This window comes from Anomalospiza imberbis, chromosome 1, assembly GCF_031753505.1.
Source record: "Anomalospiza imberbis isolate Cuckoo-Finch-1a 21T00152 chromosome 1, ASM3175350v1, whole genome shotgun sequence".
NCBI classification, from domain to species: Eukaryota; Metazoa; Chordata; class Aves; order Passeriformes; family Viduidae; genus Anomalospiza; species Anomalospiza imberbis.
The window spans coordinates 14,829,213-14,846,799 of record NC_089681.1 but is presented as its reverse complement, the minus strand read 5'-3'; the positions used below and the strand labels follow the sequence as shown (position 1 = coordinate 14,846,799).

The following is a 17,587-nucleotide window of genomic DNA, read 5'->3' as shown; positions in this document are numbered from 1 at the left end:
AAGCCCAGTAAAATACTCCATTTAAGCCACAGAGATACAGAGTTGAACTCTGAGTGAAATCAACATTTGTATAGACTATGGTCTTTTAACTACACTCAACAACTGACTTCATAGTCCCAGGCTGATTTATTCTCTATCATTGGCACTGCTTTAATAGTCCAATCCAGTCTTCCTAAACATGTTTTGTTAGAATAGAAGTAAAAATCACTAAAAGAATTGGAAAAAAAATCCAAAACAACAAAGCAACAACAAACAATTTTCATGTTTTGCAGCTATGCGGGATTTTAAAGATCATCTACTGTGCTTGGCTAAAACAACTGAGTAAAAATGAAAGTAACAAATCTAGAAAAGAAAATTGTTTTGGTCTTCCCAAAACTGATCAGAGGGATAACAATTTTAAACAAGATTTAACACCTGGAGTAAGTTATAAAGAAAAGTTTCCCCCAAATTGCTGCAAAAGCTATGATTTCTAGCTTTTTTTTTCTTTCACTACCACAGAGTAGCAAACAACAGATCAAGAAAAAACATTTAATTATTATAACAGTTATTCTAAAGCATTAAACAGTTATTATTCTATCTGTAGGTAAGAGCACAGTATGGAACAATAGAGCAATACAAATTGGTAAAAAGGAAAAGAAAAAAAAAATCCCTATTTCCATCTACATGTGAAAGTCAAATTGCAAACATCCCTTTCAGTAGTTTTGCCAAACTTCAACCTGGTCAGTTTTGTTGCTTCAATAATATCAAAACCTAACCCCTCAAACAATGAAGCCCAGCACTATCTGCCTCACACGTGCAAGCTGCAAGAACATTACATGCACCTCTTCAGGAGTCAAATGCCTCGCAGCTAAGTGAAATTCTGAGTTCATTAAAACCTAAAAGATTAGATCTCAGCTCCACTGCAAATGTCTCTGAAGAAGCTTTTGTTTCTCAACCAAAGACACAAAACTGGCACAATTTAACAGTTTATCGAGAACTTCAAAATAATGATGTTCAGAGTCTGTAGTTCCTCCCTTACCCCTCTGATTTCTCTGCTGCATAAAAAAAACACTATAAAACCTGCAATGCGCACCACATGGATCAGGTTTATATATATATATATTATATATACACACATATATACAGAAACACTAAACAGCATGTTCAAATCCTTGAATTACTTCCCTGGTAAGATTTATTTTGTTTCAACGAGACTTCTACTTGCAAAAACACGCACACATTGCACAGCAAATACATCTCTTGTTAGGTGCCTAATATGGCCAGGGAAACCATTTTGATTATTCTGTGCCCGCTTATGCATTGTCCTACAAAACAATAAGATAGAACAGCAAGAAACTAGCAATTAAGAGAGTCTAAATGCACATCGGGAATCACTAAAATCCACGCTAGCCAAGTCAGGAACAATATGACTGATGAATAGGCCGTATTATATTGGGATTGTTAGCAAGTGTTAGAAAATTATCCTTAGCAGATGTCCCTTATGACCTATATATATCACACAAAGAATATGCCTGTCTTGTTTTCTAAAAAAGTTTTAAGAAATCTTTCCATTATTATTACTGACTAGAACTCCACATGTCTGCATGCTGGCTATAAATACGTACAGTGGATTTATCACGCTAAACTTACAAAAACATGTAAGTATTTTACTGTAAACAACCTATTTTCATGTATATTTTCTACTGCATGAATTTACACTGCACTGAGGCATGTAATCCAATAAAAGAAATCAAACTGTGCATTCAGCACAGTGAAACAAAAGGCAAGATACATACTACAAGCTGCATACTACTACTACAACTTATCAACTGATACACCATAAACCAAAACAGAGTAAACTTCAGTTAGATGGGTGAGAGCCTTATCTGCAATAAAAACATTTTGTGGATGCAGTCAATAAGGAATTATATAAATCTAAGTTACTGCATGCTATTACATGTGCAACAATGCACACCCTGCTCATCTTCACTAGAGCTTTAAAGTAGATTTTACTTTCTTAAATTTTGCTGATATTAAGATTCTATACACTGGATTACCTCCACACTACAGAGATAAGCAAGATTTGCTCAGTTTGAGCTTTCTCAGTTTCTCCATATATTTTTGACTGCAGCACTAGATTTCACAATACATATGAATCATAAACAACTAATGCCAAAATAAAGATACAAACATAAATTCTACTAAGGATTTTTCTCTCTTTCTATCAAAGACTAGTATTTTTAGAACACCTTTAAAGTTCTACAATTTTTTATGAAAAAAAATTCTTATATCTCTAACTCCACTGCTGCAGTGAGTTTCCTGCCAGCAGAACGGATTTCGAGTCTGTTCCTCAACTATTTAATTCCAAATTCAGTCCTGAACCTTGGGCCAGCTTCTTGTCTCTGCTTTTCCATCAAAATAACAAATGTGAACACTATGAACAAAAGAGGTGCAACTTAGGTTTCATGTGTACTATACTTGAGTATGGAACATTTTCTTAGAGAATAATGCTACATAATTTTTCCACATTATGCAGTTGATAAGTCCATAAGACATTATTGAACAAGAAATAAGAATTAAAATGATTTTTCATAATTTACTGCTACTATTTATTTCAATCAGTTTCTATTACTTCTCACAGAGATGTATTGATTTGAACTGCTTTTCAATAGAACTATAGGCATTTCCTTAATTTTAGCTCTCAGAAAAAAAAAGTGATCTGCTCATTTTGCTGTGCTTTCCTTCAGCTCCCTCCAGTTTATTACAGCTTTCTTTGGGAAAGGAAATGGCTAAATACTTGCATTAGCAAAAAAGGAAAGGAGGGGGACTGGAAAGAGGTAATAAGAAGGTGTTGAAAGAACTCTCTCTTCCTCTTGGTCCAGTCCCGCTGGGAAAAGAACAGATGACCGTAGAGTCCAAATGTATGGCCAAGGCTGAGGGGAACCACAAGGTCCACAAACAATTGGTCCCTTAAGAAAGGACATGTGCAGACCCAAGCAAGACACGCAAAAAGCACAGAGAGTGAGATCCAGGCAGTCCTACTGAAACAACCGCTCCTGTACCACATTGTCCAAGACCAAGGAATAATCATCAAGGATGAAGAAGCTGAAAGTTTTTAGCAGAACTGACAATGTCGTATTCACAAGGTTTGAGCTTCCTTCTGAATGAAGCTTTAGTTCCTCCAAACACAGAGGTAGACACAAGAGCATATACTAAGTGTGTGTGTGTATGTATATATATATACATATATATATACATACACACACACATACACACTTTCATTATTTAATTGGTTATAAGCTTCTGTGCTCTTTTATGTCTTTAGTCAATGCTGAGCTGATTATATTAGCACCAAAAAATTAAATTCAGAATAGCTCATTTGTAGTATTTTACCAAAACTGAAGGTAAAATAAATTGGGCTTTCATATTGCTGACCATATAAAAATTAATGACTTTCGGCAAGTCTTACAAAATTATATGAAATGTCCATAAAACAAACTAAATTATTGTATATTATGATTATAAATAAAGAATACAGCTAAGATAAAATATAAGCTATGAAGTAAAAACTTCTGGCTTCAAAATGAAATCTTCCATATAACGAAATGTTTAAATGCATAGCTGAGTTGGATACAATCTCCCAGCTCATTTTAATGCTGCTAAAAATCAGTTATATACATCTAACTACCTATCTCTTAAAACAGATGCTTTTCTAACTTCATTTTCAAGCTAAGTAAGTGGATATCCTTAAACACAATTTTCAGTAAAGTACAGCATGGAAGATTATTAAGTATGATAATAATATTCCTGCAATTATGAATTATGGGGGAAAAAAATCAAGCAACCTACAACAGATTTTAAGGTAGATTTTTCTGTTTAAAATTGCTCAAGGAAAAAAGCCATTAAATATGTTTTCTTAAAAAAAAAAAAGCTAAGAGTTAGTAGAACATTTTGCATTTTAAATCAAATTACACTCACTTATTTTGCAGCAGAATTTCAATGGAAACTGATTTAAATAAACTCTAATATGCATAGTACTTTAAAGTGAAAAATTATTTCTCTTTTTTGATATAAAATTAGATGTTGAATAAAAGGATTAGCCTACCACTTTAAAGTATTGCCCCTACAGTAAAAATCAACTTGAAAATCCAGAAATGCAGTCAACAAAGCATTTCAGGCAGTTTGTGCAATACTGTCGAAAGAGAAACAGTTGACAGGCAATTTTTAAGTCTGCACAGTCAGTAGTGTAAATCCCTTTAAATAAACCAAGGAGTTCTATCACAATTGCTGCCTCCTCTTTCTTAGTTACGCGTGGTAGAAGTGGGACGCAAAGAAGCAAACCCGCAGAACAAGCAAGCTCCTGTCCTGCTTTTAGGATACACACATTAGGATACAATCTGAATTAAATTCTCCCCATCTACACTGAGCCTTAGAGCACACAGCACATTTAGGCTGATTTAAGAACCGAAAAAACAGAGTCGGGACAGTCAATGCACTTTGTAATATATTTTCTGAATTCATTTGTGTAAAAAGATTAGATGCACCGTATCAGACGAAGGTACCGTACACCCCTGCGCTGCCGCACGCCCCGGGGCACCCGGCCGGGAGGGCGGCGCGGGCTGGGGCCGTGCGCTGGCCACGGGCGCCCTCTGACGGCGGCTCCGCGGCTACGGGGACACGGGGCCACCGGGAGACACACGGCCACGGGGGGACACACGCGGCCACCGGGAGACACACGGCCACGGGGAGACACACGCGGCCACCGGGAGACACACGGCCACGGGGGGACACACACGGCCACCGGGAGACACACGGCCACGGGGGGACACACACGGCCACGGGGGGGGACACGCGGCCACCGGGAGACACACGGCCACGGGGGGACACACGCGGCCACCGGGAGACACACGGCCACGGGGGGACACACGGCCACGGGGGGGGACACACGCGGCCACCGGGAGACACACGGCCACGGGGGGACACACACGGCCACGGGGGGGGACACGCGGCCACCGGGAGACACACGGCCACCGGGAGACACACGGCCACGGGGGGTGGGGGGGGACACCCGGACAGTTCACTTGCCTCGGGCAAGAGAGTTAGCACAGCTCCTTAGCACTTGTGATTACAAAACCATCCTCTGGCATACACTGCCGCCTCTGACACAGACAAGTACACGCATCCACACACCGAAGGCGCACTTCAGCCCGCACCCGGTAAAGCAGCCTTTTATTGAGATTTTTTCTTTCTTACCCATTAAAGACAAAAACCTCCAGTCATTACAGGTAAGTCTGCACAATATGAAAACTTAAGCAAAACATTTAACAGGCTGCATGCCTGCTACTCCACTGAACCATCACAATTACACAACCCATGTCAATATTTGCTTCCTTTCAGGAAACAAATCAAGAGCTTGCACTAGGCACAGGTAAAGTACAAAATAATTCAGGTGTGATTAGCAGTTTTATTAAAGAACCTTGAATATGTGATACATCTTAATAGATGACAATTAAGCACATAATAAATAACGTTTGTGTCCATCAGTATATTGCAATATCAGTTCTGGCAAACCACATAAGAAATCAAGTATCAAGTGACATTATTTTGAGTGCTTAACAACTGACCATCCACCCTTTCTCATAATCACCTCAATTCCTTATATAAATTAAACCTTATTGAGCCTATGGACTATTTCAGACATTCATCACACCCAAATGATAAAAAAAGATACAAAACCAACAAAACAAAAAACCTTAAAATTCTATATCTTTTTTTTTTACAGAGAGAACGAAGTTCATAAACGCATGGACAAACCTGACAGGCTTTCACCAGCACTCAGTAATTGAAAAGTCAACATTTACACAGTATGGCTTTCTTCCTAAATTACAAAGGCTTTACAAAAAAACACTGATGAGGAATTTACATAAACTGACTACAACAGGAACCAGAACCAAGGCTGTGATTAAGGAGCTTTTGGGTTATCTGTTCCTGTCCTTAGTGAAATAAAACTCAGATTTCATGTAACCTGATTTCTTCGTTTCATAAACATTCAATTTTCTTAAAGCAAATGACAATAGACATGAGCTACAACTGTTATATCTAAAGAGAATAAACCTATACAAACAAAATAAAAGAAGAAAAAACAGCTAAAATTGTATCTGCCTATTCAGAACAGCTACAGTCACTGCATGTTCAAGGTCTGTCACACAATACAAGAGAAATACAAGATGATAAATACAATGATAAAACCTTTGATTTAAACTGAGAATAAAACAATAAAAACTGACAAAATCTAGCCTGGACAGAAGCCTTTACAGAAAACAGATGAACCAACACTGCTGAGGGGGCAGTGATTTAATGACACCAGGACTTCTACAGCAATACTAGCAAAAGAAATCAACCCTCACAGAGTCCACTTGGACCATACTGCAACAAGGCTTATGAAAGGTCTAGAAAATATGTCTTAAGGGAACAGCTGATGGAGCTGTGTTTGTTCAGTCTTGGGTAGAGGAGGCTCAGGAGGGACCTCATCGCTCTCTACAACCATCTGAAAGGAGGGTGTAGTGAGGTGGAAGCCAGTCTATTCTGCTGTGCCTGCAGTCAGGACCAGAGGAAATGGCCTTAAACTGAGAAAGGGGAGATGCAGATTAGGTATTAGAAATTTTTTTCCCAGTGTTAGGGTAGTCAGGCACTGGAATAGGTTTCACAGCCAGATTCACCAGTCCTGGAGGTGTTTAAGAGGTATCTGGATGTGGTCCTGGGTGATGTGAATTCAGGGGTTACAGTGGTAGTACTGGGCAATAGTTGGACTTGATAATCTTGTTTTCTTCCAGCCTTGATGATTCTGTGATTTACCTTCTGCAAGGACCACATGCCGCAGGTGAGCACAGGCAGCACTGCAGGTAAGGCTCTGCAGCTCAAACTGCTGCTGCCCCTGGCCAAGTAAAACCCTGAATAAGCACTATTTATGAGCTATGACACCTTTGTCTACATGCAACTGCACCCATTTGAGGCTAAAAAAATGGTGGGTTTGTGGAAATCTTGCCCTATGTTATTTCTAGTTGTTACTGAATGATTACACAACTAAATACAATCTAAAGCACAGAAAACCACAGTAATTGAATCTTTAATCACCTAGCTAACTTCTAACCTGAAAACCAAAATTAATCTTTTTAAGTAACAAAGTAAAAATCGTGTTGGGGTATGTGGGAGAAGGCATCAGCTTTCCTTCTGGAGCATTTTAGAGGGAATCTAATAAAAGAAGAAAAAGTTACAACCATATAGAACTCATTTTGATGTATAATTATATAACTGTCTCAAAGTTCCGATTGGAGTATTTACCACAGGGCTTTGTTTATTATTTTAGCTTTGTAACTAAGTTACTAAAATACATCGGACTGAAATAAATCTGTTTCAAAATAATGTCTCACAGCATCTATAATGAGTGACAAGAGGTATAATTCATTTTTAACTGTTGTATTTCCAAGAAGGGAATATAAATTTCCTTTAAATTGGAAGAAAAGCTAGTCAGTGAAAAGGACCAAAGATAAACTCAATAAAGTGTAAAGGATTGAACTTAACATGTTGTTTAGAAATATACAGACATGAGAAGTACATTTATTTATTGGGAAGAACATAGAGAAAATAAGGGTTTTAGTAGACCTTAACTGAAAGACAGCAAAACTAGGTTCAGACAAAGGCTTGGAAGTGCCCTAAAGTGAAAGCACTTCTCAGAAAACTACCCTCAGTAAGACAAGCTGGAATACTACAACTTTTCACAGAAGTACCTAAGCCAAAAATCCTTACAGCAGAAATCTGATTTAAACAAGAGTTGAATCTGTGGGGTGGAGGATGTGAGGAAGGGGAGACAGGGGGCACAGGAACAGGGGTTGCATGTCTAAATCACTGAAAGTATCTTTATGAAATTTAAGATCAGTGCTTTGAAAAATAACATCAATGCCTCCTATGAGGATTTAAGTGCACCAGCAATAAGGAAACACAATTATGTGAAAAGTAAATGCCTAACCAAAAGCCCAAAGTGCAGCCCTAAAATACTGAACATTCACATTGAAGCATCTTTTGCTGAGGACTCAACAATTGTGCAATTTTCCTCTATTAGCTCACACATCATCAACTAAACTTCACCTACAGATTTCTAACAGAGAGCTGGGTTGAACCCTCTCACCCCAACTAAAAATCTCATGCTGCAGCAGGCCAGCCTAAGTGTTTAAGACTTCCCTGACAGGAAATCTAACCAAAAAAATTGCACTTTGTAAAAAGAATCATAGGAAGACAACAGTGCAGGAGAAAATTTCTAAGATGAAAAACACCTGTGGACTCATATGTGGTGGACAGCCCGCCCACATCTGAAGTAAGAATTACCTGAAGTTAAAAAACCTCTCTCTGTTTTCTGTAGTTTCAGAAATAGTCCAATTCAAACTGCATTAAAAATGTTCTTGCACTAAAAGAACAAGTTCAGATATGGGGTTTCTTTTAAAAATTAATTTTTGAAGGAATTCTGTAACAGCAAAGAGTCAAAATTTGATACTATCTCAGGCATTAGCAGCAAGAAACAAAATGGCACCATAACAAAAGCGAAACTAAGCATATCTTAAAAATGGTTGTTGTAAGCAAGTTTAAATACATCCTTATCAAACTGATTCTTAAATGTCATGCATACCTATTTCAAGTTCAATTTAAGGATATTTTCTTAGCACCCTCAAAAATGTGTTTTATATTAGGTTTGCACAGCTTAAAAGAGGAAAACATTCACGTAAATGTGTCTTGCCAATTACCCAACAGTTTATTTGCTCAAATATCACCCTCCTGTACAAAAGCTCAAATTCTCTTAACAGCAATCACCTCGAGACCACTTAGGCCTACACTAAGGCAGAAGAAGATGCAACATCACCCTGACAAAAAGAGCACAACATTAAGTATTATTCTGTGCGATAGCAGCGCGGAAGTGCTAAGGCATTTGTATTTTCCCTCCGTATCTGTGGGCCTGAATTTGTGCAAATATATAAAGCCAGGTAGGGTACTGAAGTAACATGCAAGTCATAGGGGGAACAAGGTGCCTTGTAGTCTTTGTTTTTTAGCATCTTGAATTTTAATATTCTGGCATATAACAAAAGATTTCTCTACTTGAATTATCTGCATCTAGAAGAAAAAGAATCTTTTGAAAATCTGGCAGGATGCTTGCATAGGGAAACACAGCTCCAGGGAAAACAAACAGGGGGTATTTATAAAACATTACTGTTTTTCACACTGGCAAGACAGAAGACAACTCTGAGCCTAAAAAGATACTAAAGGCTCAAGCTAGCAACCTCAACAGCTTTAGGTTTTCATCTTCCCTAGGCTCTACGACATAGGTTAAACAGCTCAACAGACACCTAGTACAGGGAATGCAGAATGAACACGAGCATTTTGCATTTCCTAAGTGGTTCAGTCTATTTAACTGTATTACACTGAGAAGAATACAGAGGCAACATCTCTCTGATCCATGAAGTACAGGTTAAGGAAGATGGAAACCAATGGGAAATTCTCCTGAATTAGCTTACAGGGTTTAGCACAGCAAGATCCCTGACTTGGCTGCAGATTCCCCACCACTGCCAGAGGCAGCATCAGCCTCACTGCCACAGGCTCACTTCCCACTCTGGCCAGAGTTTGCTCTGCTTTCTGTGCCCACAGCATGGGAACAGAAAGCTGAAAAGCTAAGGGGTCCAGGTGAGGGAAGCTTTGCCTTTGGACCTTACTTAATGTCAGGATTATTGCCTACTTGCTAAAAAAGGAAAGACTTGTACCAAAAATCACTTTCCTGGAAGGAAGTTTTTCCCAAACACGAAGAGTTGAACCCTGCATACCAGATTACAGGCTTACAGCTCAGCATGGGAGCCATCCTACAGTGAGCTGAATCCATCTCTGACACTGAGAAATTCATTTCAATGGTTGCTCTCCTATCAGCTACATGGAAATAATTCAGCCATTTTCTACAGGAAAAAATGAAGCATGGGGTCCAATTATGAATTTAGATTACTTCAATCCTTTGAAGAGCTCCAGAGGAGAAGGAATCTTTAAAATATTTTTTAGGCTTTAGAAAATACAGTTCTGACTCAAGCACCATGTTACTGTAGGACAATTAAGATTCCTTTTTGTTTTGCACTCTTATTTTCTTTGACCTAACTGTATAATCCCACAAAGGAAGCAATAAACAGTGGTGAAACCTTACCAAGTTGCAAAGAATTCTTAAAATTATCTCTGCTATAAAAGCAGAGTCCAAGATTCTTTTATTGTAAGATAAAATATTAATTTAATAATACCTAGTCTCATTATAAGCAAGAAAAAGCAGTTCATACTTACAGATTAAGTGATCTTGCACAAACTGAATTATCAAAACAGAATCAACTGCAACTACTTTGACTATATTGCCTCTTTAGTTACTCTTGAAGTTAAACTGATGCTTTATGCCCTAACAAAGTTTTTCTACTAGTATCATTTAATACACACATATATACTTATAATACCAAGATTAGAACTGTAAGCCTTTTAAATTTGCTTTATGATTTTGATGTCATTCTATGCCAAGCCAATCATACTAACTTACAGTGTCAATAACAAAACATCACTAGGACTAGCAAAAAACACTGAGACAGAAACCACCCATGCTACATTCTAGCTCACTTAGAAAGCAAAATGATCACCCAGACTTCAAATTAGCCAAAGCCTCCCAAAACTTACAAAGCTCTGCTCTCCAGGTTTTCAATGAGTACTTAATGCATACAATTAAATCCACAGAGAGGCAATCTATGTGCCGAGCTCCATCCAGATGTGTATGTATGCACACACGTACACACAGCCATTTCCCTAAAAAGCTTTAAAGTGATTATGAATTACAGACAGGAAACTAGTGTAACTTCCTGTGTGGAGTCTCATCCTAAACTAAATGTCCATATAATGCAGTATTCATCCCCTATAACTTCCCTTATACAGACAAGCTTTATTTGGATATTCAGGACAGCACTCCGATTAACCCACTGACACCTCAACCCACAGTAAAAAATCTCCCTGAGTACATACAAGCTCCTGCTCACCATGTGGGGAAAAAAGGTCTTTTTCACCTATACAAATAATCTTTTTAGTCTAAGTTGTACAAAACTGTAAATATTACCTTCATCAAAGTCTGCATCATCTTCTGTATGTTGAGGGAAAGGGAAGCAATTTGTGATTTCAAGTCTATCATCCACCACAAGACCCAGCAGCACGCCTTGGACCACTTCATTCCCCTGTCCTTCTTCTTGGTAATGTTTAATGATCTTTAACACAACCTAGAACACAAAACAAAATCATAATATGCAATGTATTATTTTTGTCCTCAGACTATGTATCTGGAATTTAAATTTGTTGCATGGTTTAGAGCTGCAAACCACGTGAGCTTAAGCACCAGCAATTTTAATACAGGTTGAGGAACAGACAGCCATCCTAATATTACAGGGAAAAAACAAGACCATTAAATTAACCATCAAAATGCAGATCTAAACCAATTTTCTGAAACGCCATTCTAAAATGAAATATTGATCCTTTTTACTTTAGCTTGTCGCTTCAACTGTGAGCTTTTAACAGTATCTTGCAGGTCCAATAATCCCCCTCTTGAGGGAAACAGTGCACAAGGAACTAACAAAACATCTTAAACTATGCAGAAACCGGTAGGATTTTTTAAAAGGTGCAGATCTCATCAGATTTCAATTACATTAATCTTCTAAAGTACATCTCACTGCAGTTTTACTTCAGATGATAGTTCAAGTTATATAATGTGAATGGCATGTCATAGGGTATTTAAGGAAAATCAATGATTAAAGAAAAAAAATATGCACAAATTACTCATAATATTTTTAACACTGTAATTTCCACTTCCTTCCTTAAATCTGAACTCTACAATGAATAATTCTCAGGAGATGATACTGTAAATTGGAACAGTATGAACAAAACCACTCAAAATAGTCAGTCGTTTGCTAGCAACACTTCATATTTGAATAACATTTTATACTTGACAAGAACTACAATAAGGTAAGACACTAACTACAAACATTGACTTGAAAGAACTTAGGCTTTGTCAGGCGTAAGAGAGGTTTATTTTACTAAACACTAATCCATTCATTCAAAATTCAACAGAAAATGTCTGATGATTATGCTTTCACTAAAGCAATACTACTTTAACATCTGCTGGCAAACAGACTAGTTTAGTAGATTTCAGCTCAATTGCCCTCAGAATAATCTTTGTACAAGTACTGGCTTTTAATGAACATTCTACAGGGGAGGAGGGGAAAAGAAAGGAAGTTAAGCTCATACTTACACATCAGGAACATGTATTTGTCCCTAGCTTTCTCCTTTGTTGATTAGCAGATGTCACTTTTTGTAAAACACCATTAAATGTATTAAAGTACGACAATACAGATTAAATGAAAGAAAAAGGAGACTAGAATAGAAATTATTTGCAAATACACTGCCTTCTTGGGCTAAAATGGGAAAATGAGCTTCATACTTGGAGGCAGGGCAGAGAGGGTAAAACTGAAAAGAAATATCCATTTTCAAGTAAGTTGGACTTCAGTATCAAACTGGACTAACATCCACTGATTCCTTGTTTATTTACAGTATCACTCATTTGTGCTTCCTCTTTAATCTAGATATACTTGTATTGAAGCTTCTCAATCATAGATAGAAAACAACATTCATTCACATCTGTCACTCCTTTTTATTCAATGCAGCCACACCTTTTTATTCAATTTGCTAAAACAGGTCTAAGAGCAGAGACACAAAGAGATACTTTGGTTATATACATCTTATTTCATAGGCAAACAGGAAATTAAGATCAGTGGGCGGTGAAGCAGTATTTAACAGTGATGGAAGCAGTACAGCAACCACCAGTTTGAGATCACCTGGACATAGCAGATGAATGTACCACAGAGTCAGTACATAAATAATATTCAACTTGCATTTAGTGTAAAGCTAAGGTTTATCATATATTTGCCATAAGCTCTGTCTCTGTCTTTTGCAGTCACAGCATCCATAACTATACAACACCAAGTATACTCAGTTGTCTACTATACAACTATTCTCAGCACCTTTACAGTCTTGTAGGCTTCATCTTTCCAGTATTTTTCTCATTTTCTCTTGAGCTCCCTATGCACACTGACTGTCCCTGTAAATGTGAGTGTTATTTGCTTGTTTGATTTCATTCCAGGAGCATTTGTGATACAATGCCAACTTGCTGCAGCGTTTCTGATTATAATTGCTCACAGAAAGCAGTCACAAATGAAACAAGCATGGGCTGTCACAGAGTATCAATGATTTTTCGGAGAAAGAAAACTAGGAGTTCAAGGCGCTTAAATGTTAACCAAATACCCCAATACACAATGAAGTTATTACACAAGCCTGCACTTTTCAATCTCCAGACTGAAGACCAGAGCAGACATTACCCAGGGAGATACAGACCCCAGGGATTTAAGCCTACCTGCAACCTTGTTTTCCAACAGAGTCTGAGAAAGGGAGCAGAAAAGTTCATGAACTCAATACTCCAAATTTCACAACCATTAGGACACTGCAGAAGTTTGTGTTTATGACTGCACTGGAAAATACATTAGCTACTGAAATAGCTTATAAAAAGATGCATCCAATGACAGAGGATTTTTGTTTTCATTTTGTTCTTGGTTCTGGACAGTTTTATTTAGCACATAAGACACCAGTCTTTTGTACAGCAGACTTTTCAATGCAGACTGAAAAACCTGCCACCAAAACACTACCATATGACCAAGCAGGAAATGTGCTCTGAAACTTGTGTTTCAGTACTAAAAACAGACCTGCAGGTGTAAAGCAGAACTATTTATCTAGTAATAACATCAGCTACAACATTAAAAATGTCATTTCCATTTGTTTGCTAGTCTAGATACAGCAGGAAGAGTTGACCACTATGCAAACACCAATGCCATGACATTTCTGACTGAATGTACAAACAAATACTTCATACTGAATAAACCACATACACCCAAGAAAAATGAGCACTAACTTGTATCTAGATATTTCCTAAAAGATGTTATGTTTGTGAAGCATCAGAACAGAATCAGCGTAGTTATACTGGTCTGAAAATAAATGTAGTAAGTGTTAATATAAATAATGCAAGTAACACAGCACATTGAAAAATATCCATTTTCCAAATAACACTTTAAAGAAATCCTAAAGAATTCTAAATGAACACCAGTATAAGCATCTTTCAGTCAGTGCTGATTCACCTTCCAAACACCATTTATAATTCCCATCCAATTATTCCCCTAATAGGAGATATTGCTCCTTTGTACAAGCTATGATTGTTTTTAAAAACCCTTCACTGCTATGCCATAGCTACACAAAATTAACAGTACCTGAACCAAGCCATTTCAACTGCTGCTGTTACTGAAGTAACACAGCTGGCCAGCCAGGAAAGGTTATGTTTTTAAGAAGAAAATGTATCAAATAACAAAAAAGCCCTCAGATTTCTAAACTCTAATGCCCTGAATACAAGTCAATAATCATATGCAGCATGATTTAGAAAATCAGCATGTAAGAAATATTCAGGTACATAGTGACTCTTTAGAAAAAGATAAACATATAATTCCTAAACAAAACTCAAGAGCCCCCCAGTCTTGTAAATTTAGCGTTCAAAAACACCAAAGTAATTTAATCACTTGGAGAAGCCACTTCTCAGATTTATATGACCATTAATCCTCAATTTAAAAAAAATGCTGCAATTCTGCAGTGCTTCTAATCTCCAAATCTTCAAAGCACAGCTCAAACATTAAGAATAAAGTCAAAATAAAAAAAAAAATAAAAATAATTTAAAAGCCATTCTGAAACTATTAAGAACATCAAAGATACACATTTTAACTGCATACTGCCAAATTTTAAATTGGGCTATATCCTGACATCACAGTTGTTCATTTCAAAAGTTTGTACCTCACTACAAAAATACATGTAACATGAACCCACAGCTGAACTATCATGAGCCTTTGGGGAGAGGATTCTGTGAAGATCCCACTGTAGGGACATGAATATACCAAGATGCACATTTCTGCATTTATCTAAAGAGAAACAACAGCAAATCAAAGCACTGAGGATTCATTTATGGCAGTGTTCCAGAGAGCTGAATGTCACCACACTGAAACCAGATTTCCAGTACCTGCGCCATGTCTTACACATGTGAAATCAAACAAGCGAGCTTCTGTTGGCCCAATGAATACATGATGTAGCACACTGATCTACAGTCTTAAATTAAGTATTTATATCTTCTTAAATGCTTAACATTTTTTGCCACCCAAGAAAGCTTTGTGGTCACAACCATTAGCATCAACTGCCAGCATCTGGGGAAGAGGATAGGGAGAGAGTCTAAATAACTCTTTGTTATGTAGCTGGTTTCAGCATTCACATGGAAGGTGCCACGAGGCTCATATCCTTTAAGTACTTAACACTACTGCAACGGTAATCAGTAATAGTTAGCTTGGCAAAAGGGTCTTGAAAGCTATGACTGCTAATAATCTGTGATACAATTTGAATACATCTATATTACATATGTAGCCTTCTCCATAGAAACCCTTAAAACTCAAACCATGAACTTTTATTCTTGAGTGTTTCAGCATGAGCAATTTACTTAAACTCCTAGCATAAACCAAATTCAAGAGAGAACTGATAATGCAGCTTTGTAAATGGACAGATCACAATGTTAAGTCATTACTAACAATGACTCAGGCAATCATGTTAAACTCAAAGTTGCCTGGAATCAACATCTTCTTCATACACATAAAATGCATATATGCCACCTCTGGATAAAGAGTTGGACTGTTTAGCAATTAATACCCACGTGAAGACATACCGCATTTTACTCTAATTTAGTGGCCATGTCTCCTTCCCCAGGTAACCCTACATCAAAAGCAAATCTGCAACTGGTGGTGTGCTGAAACAACCAGTTAGCCATGAAAAAATGAAAGTTAATTAAACAGTTCTGAAATCCTCAAATAAGCATGGAATGGCTTTGTTTTTAAACAAAGACTTGGAAAAAATACAAAAAACCTAGATATCATGAAACATGAGCAATGTTAACATTTTAATAGTTCCAGATGAGGTTTTTACACACTACAGATAAGTGCTTATCCTACACTTAAAAAAGTCAAGTTCTGGAAGCTGACCAAAAAAACTTGCCTTGAGCTGATTTGTCTCCTGGCTACAGCACCATTTGATAAGACAATAACAGAGACACTTAGCTTTCCTGCCAGGAGAAAAGGAACTCTGAAGTAAAATAAAGATATTACTGCAAGGATTAACATTAAGAGAACACATGTCTGATACACATGACACATTCTTCCAGATGATTAAGGAGACAGATGTTTATAGACACACAAAGAAAATTCAACCTTAATCAGTGCAGTCCACAGAAAAGGGTTCTAGAAAGCACTGTGACAGATAACATGTCAGAAGTACAAAATCAACAGGTTGATACCCCAGTCTCATAGCTGTTGGATATGAACCTTTGTGGCACAAGGCTTGCCACCACATAAAGTCACGGCATGAGTTCAACACCAAGCTGAGTTGTGTGGTTGACAGTCCTGAAGGACAGAATGCCATCCGGAGGGACCTGGACAAGCTTGAGAAGTAGGCCACAGGAACTGCATGAGATTTTGTAAGGGCAAGGTGCTGCACCTGGGTCAGAGCAACCCCTGGTACCAACACAGGCTGGGGAATTACCTCTCCTGTGAGGAAAATCTGAGAGATATGGACTTGCTCAGCCTGATAAAAAAGGCCTTGGGGTGACTTGACTGGCCTTCCAGCACCTGCAGGGAGCCTACAAGAATAATGGAGAGGATTTACAAGAACATGTAATGACAGGACAAGGGGGAATGGCTTCAAACTCAGAGTGGTTCTAGATCAGATGTTAGAAAAATTCCTTAACTGTGAGAGTGGTGAGGCACTGGCACAGGCTGACCAGAGAAGCAGTGGATGTCCCATCCCTGAAAGTGTTCAAGGCCAGGTTGGATGGAGCTTTGAGCAACCTGGTCTTGTGAAAGGCTTCCCTGCCCATGGCAGGGGGGCTGAAACTAGATGATTCTTAAGGTCCCTTGCAAACCAAACCATTCTATGAAACTAAGATTAGAGGTGAAACTGAATTTTACATGTTATACTAATCTCAAGAAATATGACTATTTCCGCGGCTTCTCTTTACTTTGTCTGCCCCGGTCAGCTCCCGAATGCCCGGCTTGGGCTTCTCAGCTTTTCGTCGGGGCCGGGGCTCGCCACAGTTTCCGGGCGCTTTTGCTGTCGCGCTCCGGGGTGGGCTGATGGCTGCGCTTTGCCGTCGGCGCGAGGGAAGAAACAAAGAGGCGGGGAATTCGTCCAAATCCGTCCGCGTGGCGGCTGGATGCTTTATTGGCTGCGAGAGCTGCGATGGAAAGGCTACAGCCGCTCCCACCTTCGCACGGACGCAAATGGCCTCGAGCATGCCGAGGAGTGGGATCAAATAGGGAAGGGACAGGGCGGACGAGGAGCCCTCCCGCCCAAGGAGTACAGACATCACGGTGATGACGTGTACTAC

General features: G+C 38.3%; 1 protein-coding gene across 1 annotated transcript in view; it reads right to left on the bottom strand.

Moving 5' to 3' along the window:
- The window catches only part of EIF3H (eukaryotic translation initiation factor 3 subunit H), an 85,964-nt gene that overhangs the window by 56,135 nt on the left and 12,242 nt on the right, over nucleotides 1-17,587 (bottom strand). The window contains exon 2 of the mRNA XM_068182622.1: nucleotides 11,147-11,303. Coding sequence (XP_068038723.1) covers nucleotides 11,147-11,303 — 157 coding nt within the window. The remainder of the gene's footprint in view (nucleotides 1-11,146; nucleotides 11,304-17,587) is intronic.